Here is a 4710-nt window from a genome sequence, read left to right as displayed (position 1 = left end):
TTGTTTACCCCATGTGTAACTGTGTTGTTTGTGTCACACTGCTTTGCTTTATCTTGGCCAGATCGCAGTTGTTAATGAGAACTTGTTCTCAACTGGCCTACCTGGTTAAATAAAGGTGAAATAAAATAAAAACAAAAAAATTGGATCAGGAAGTAACATTTTTGGTTATTATGGCATGATCATGAATAATAATTTATTACTGTATACAGTAATGTATGGGATTAGCAAATTAGAAAAATAACCATTATTGAGAAGAAAAAAAACAGACAATGAGGGCATGACAAACACACACACAGGTGTGATTGTGACACCTTGTGACATGCTGAATCATGTTTTTTATTGACATGATGTGGACTGCTTATTCTATTCACTCAATGGGTATGCTTCTTCTCTGGTCAAAACGTGTTGTGTGTGGGTGTGCCATATTCTGATAGATAGATGCATAGCCACAGGAAGTAGTTTGGGGGTGCCGAGAGTGTTCTGGGACTGCTAATACAGAACAAGTAAAGGCCCAGCTTTTTTTTATTTTTTTTTATATTTTCAGGGGTGCTGCAGAGGATAGATGCACACATTCCCTCTATTAATGTAACATAATAATTCCTTCTTACCATAGCAATGGCCCACTGCCAGTGGGCAAACATTCGGGAGGAAGTGAGCTGAATAGTTTAGAGCAGGGCTCTCCAACCCTGTTTCTAGAGAGCTACCATCCTGTAGGGCGGTAGCTCTCTAGGAACAGGGTTGGAGTGAACACCTACAGGACGGTAGCTCTCTGGGAACAGGGTTGGAGTGAACACCTACAGGACGGTAGCTCTCTAGGAACAGAGTTGGAGTGAACACCTACAGGACGGTAGCTCGCTAGGAACAAGGCGGAAGCTCTATAGGAACAGGGTTGGAGAACCCTGGTTTAGAGAACGTATAATAAGACGTCCAAGAACTCAAAACTCCGTTTTGACCTTACAAACATGTCTGACTGTTTTGTCTGTTACGTAAGACGCGCAACGTCGACGTACGCGCCGGGTAACAGTCAAATTTCGCGGGAGATATCTAAGCTATGCTCTTTTGAAAGAACAAACTCCTCTCCAAAAGTAAACGTGCATTTCAACAAAATCGCATTTTTGTCACGAATACAAGGCCAATAGAGGTAATGTAAATACTTTATTTAACGCTTTGACGTTTTTCTGTTTTCGCAGGACACTGCTTTAGTTGGCAACAACAAGACGTTAGCAGCTAGCTTAGGTAGCTAACTAACGGAAGCTAAAGTATTAGCGAGCTAACGTTAATAACCACACTCACATTTGCAGACCACGTTACAATCATTGTAACTATTTATGAGCTGAGTTGAGGTTTAGCTAGCAGTAGTGGAGATGGCTTATGGACTGTGTTTAAGCCTTGTTTAAACTACCTAAACTAGCAATGATACCGTGTTCATTACAACTGCAATACAAGATCCCATATGTGTTTAACCTAATAACGGTCTCCCCAGGCAGCCATGTTCTCTGAGGTAAGCGCCCCTCAGGAGGGTTCCTGTTCTCTTCTGTTGTGTCGTCCTGGCTCCGAGGACCAGGAGCCCTCCGTGTTTGACAGGGTCAAGCCGGCATACTCACCCTGCTCTGAGCGTTTCAAGCTGGGGGAGCGCAGCTTCAACCGCCAGTATGCGCACATTTACGCCACACGACTCATGCAGATGAGCCCCCTGCTCACGGAGAGGGCCCAGCAGAAATGGGGTAAGTGCATGGTTGACACCTAGCTCTCCAATTTGCTGCAACAGTTCATACACCAATACCTTGCTGAGAGTTAACTCTGTCCTGACTCCCTCCCTGTCAGGTGCAGGTGTACAGATCAGGAAGTTATGTGATCTGCAGATGGGTGAGCAGTGTTGCATTGTGGGAACCCTGTTCAAGCACATGGAACTGCAGCCATCCATTCTGAAGGAAATCAGTGAGGAAGTAAGAAGTTGCGAACATAAAATCAGACTTTGATTGTCATGAAACAAAAAGGATCGTTTGCCAAAGTCTGTATACTGGTTCTGGTAGTAACTCTTCAACTACATCTCTCTCTCTTAGCACAATCTGCTGCCCCAGCCTCCGCGCACGAGGTACATCAGCGAATCAGATGAGTTGATACTGGAGGATGAGCTGCAGAGGATCAAACTAGAGGGCAATATTGATGTGGACAAGTTTGTCACAGGTTTCTGTCTCTGTACCTTCTACCTAGTGTATCAGGATAGACAAGCTTGTCTCAGTTCTCATGATCATGTAGTAATGTTTTGTTTTTATTATTTATGTTTCTTGCTCTCCTTTCTCACTCTTAGGTAGTGTTATTGCTATTTATGGTGCAGAAAAGAATGATGGGAAATTCACAGTGGATGATTTCTGTACTGCTGACCTCCCCCCGCAGGCCCCCAGAACCACTCTCAGCTCAGACAGGTACACCCCCCCCCCCCCCCCCCCCACACACACACACACACACCATACCTAACCTTGTGAAATGTCAAACCTTAGAAGTGTACCAGTATCACAACACTGCAAAGGAAACTAAACAGGAAGTGGACCTAAATTCTAGAGGAAAATGTTGGATTAAACAGCCTTGTGTTGTCACCCAGAGTCACATTTGTTTATTTTACAAACTATAGCACACAATATTTAACAAAAGTAGGTTTTAAAGGACCAAAGCGTAGAGTCTGCTTTTTCTATTTTGCCAAGGAAAATGTGGTATTGTGACAACACTAAACTAATATATTATGTTGTGTGTAGGTTTGTGCTGCTGTTGTCAGGTTTGGGTCTGGGCGGTAGTCATGCAGACAGTATGCTGGCTTTACAGCTGCTTGTTGACATGGTAACGGGTCACCTAGGTGACCAGGGGGAGCAGAGTGGTGCATCGACAATCTCCAGGGTTCTACTGGCCGGGAACCTTCTGAGCCAAAGCACGCAGGACAAGGACGCATCCACCAAGGTGAGGGGACTGATTTAGCTGTGACATTATTACCGTAGCTTACACTTATCAAATCATTATAGTAGAATTGTCTTGACTTAGAGGCTACTGGTTCATTTTGAACTGTCCAGTGCGTGCATGTGCGTGCAATGTTTTCCTACCTGTATTGTCCCTCCAGGCTAAATACTTGACTAAGAAAACCCAGGCAGGCACTGTGGATGCCATGCGTCTGCTGGATGAGATGCTGATGCAGCTGGTGGTGAGTTCCAGAGATCCCTACCACATACACCAGGGATGTCACAGCCTGGGCATTATTTATCTAGTTTGCCATAGAATGTGCCATTCATTCAGTTATCTGAAGTGTGTCCTCCTCTCCTAGTCGTCAGTTCCAGTGGATGTGATGCCGGGCCAGTATGATCCTACGAACTATACCCTGCCCCAGCAGCCCCTACACCACTGTATGTTCCCCCTCTCCTCCTCCTACCCCACCCTGCAGCTGGCCTCCAACCCACACCAGGCCACCCTGGACGGGGTGAGGTGAGTCTCAACAACCCTGGGGCTTCTGGACTTAGGGCTTGGAAACATTTTGTTTGTTTTGACCAACTTCACAAAGCATTCTCTGTGGAGAAGAGTAATGTGGTCACTGTTTTCCAATGGGATTATTTTATTGCCATAACCTTTTGCATTAAATGAGCTAATGTATTTCCTGATGCCCTTTGTACTACAGATATGTGCAAGCTAGGTGTAAGTTGGGTTGTGTATGTCATGTGAAGTTGTCTGTAAGGAGCCAATGCAAAGGTCTTCCCTGTGTGCCTTAGGATCCTGGGGACGTCAGGGCAGAATGTGAAAGACATCCAGAAGTACAGCAGCATGGACAGTCACTTGGAGATACTGGAGAATACACTGAGGCTTAGACACCTCGCCCCTACTGCACCTGACACACTGGGTATGAACACACACCTCGCCCCTACTGCACCTGACACACTGGGTATGAACACACACCTCGCCCCTACTGCACCTGACACACTGGGTATGAACACACACCTCACTCCTACTGCACCTGACACACTGGGTATGAACACACACCTCGCCCCTACTGCACCTGACACACTGGGTATGAACACACACCTCGCCCCTACTGCACCTGACACACTGGGTATGAACACACACCTCACTCCTACTGTACCTGACACACTGGGTATGAACACACACCTCACTCCTACTGCACCTGACACACTGGGTATGAACACACACCTCGCCCCTACTGCACCTGACACACTGGGTATGAACACACACCTCACTCCTACTGTACCTGACACACTGGGTATGAACACACACCTCACCCCTACTGTATTTAGCGGCGGCCTCGGCGATTTAATGGCGGCTCGGTGGCTTTGGCCACGGTGACAGGCTTCTCCACCTCCCCGCTGCTTTGATCCAATCCTGCCATTGTGCCCTGGCGAAGCATGGTGGATATTATAACGTGGCTATCAGCTACCTACCGAACTTAACATTAGCTAAATTCCATCCAGCTGCTCGGTGAAAAAAGTTTCTTTGTAGTACGTAACTTTGAAAGTATACTCCCAAACGGTCAAATTGACCCTGCCCTTCTGGTAAAATGTGTTTGAAGTACGTATGATGCGTGCAAGGGAGTTGCATGAATGAAGCACAACAAATCGGTTGGGCATGACGGAGGGGGCAGATTGTGGGACAGAATTAGGGATACAAACAAAGGGGGCATTGCCACCTCGTGACCTGACCCACTGGATAAGAACACAC

General features: G+C 46.4%; 1 protein-coding gene across 1 annotated transcript in view; it reads left to right on the top strand.

Moving 5' to 3' along the window:
• Nucleotides 1-252: 252 nt before the first annotated feature.
• Nucleotides 253-4710, top strand: part of pold2 (polymerase (DNA directed), delta 2, regulatory subunit) — a 12467-nt gene continuing 8009 nt past the window's right edge. The window contains exons 1-9 of the mRNA XM_064936807.1: nt 253-1141; nt 1484-1724; nt 1825-1946; nt 2064-2187; nt 2312-2426; nt 2754-2952; nt 3110-3190; nt 3311-3468; nt 3750-3877. Of these exons, the coding sequence (XP_064792879.1) occupies nt 1490-1724; nt 1825-1946; nt 2064-2187; nt 2312-2426; nt 2754-2952; nt 3110-3190; nt 3311-3468; nt 3750-3877 (1162 nt within the window). The 5' untranslated portion in view covers nt 253-1141; nt 1484-1489. The remainder of the gene's footprint in view (nt 1142-1483; nt 1725-1824; nt 1947-2063; nt 2188-2311; nt 2427-2753; nt 2953-3109; nt 3191-3310; nt 3469-3749; nt 3878-4710) is intronic.

Source organism: Oncorhynchus masou, chromosome 25 (assembly GCF_036934945.1).
Source record: "Oncorhynchus masou masou isolate Uvic2021 chromosome 25, UVic_Omas_1.1, whole genome shotgun sequence".
Taxonomy (NCBI): domain Eukaryota; kingdom Metazoa; phylum Chordata; class Actinopteri; order Salmoniformes; family Salmonidae; genus Oncorhynchus; species Oncorhynchus masou.
This window is presented reverse-complemented; position numbering and strand designations above follow the sequence as displayed.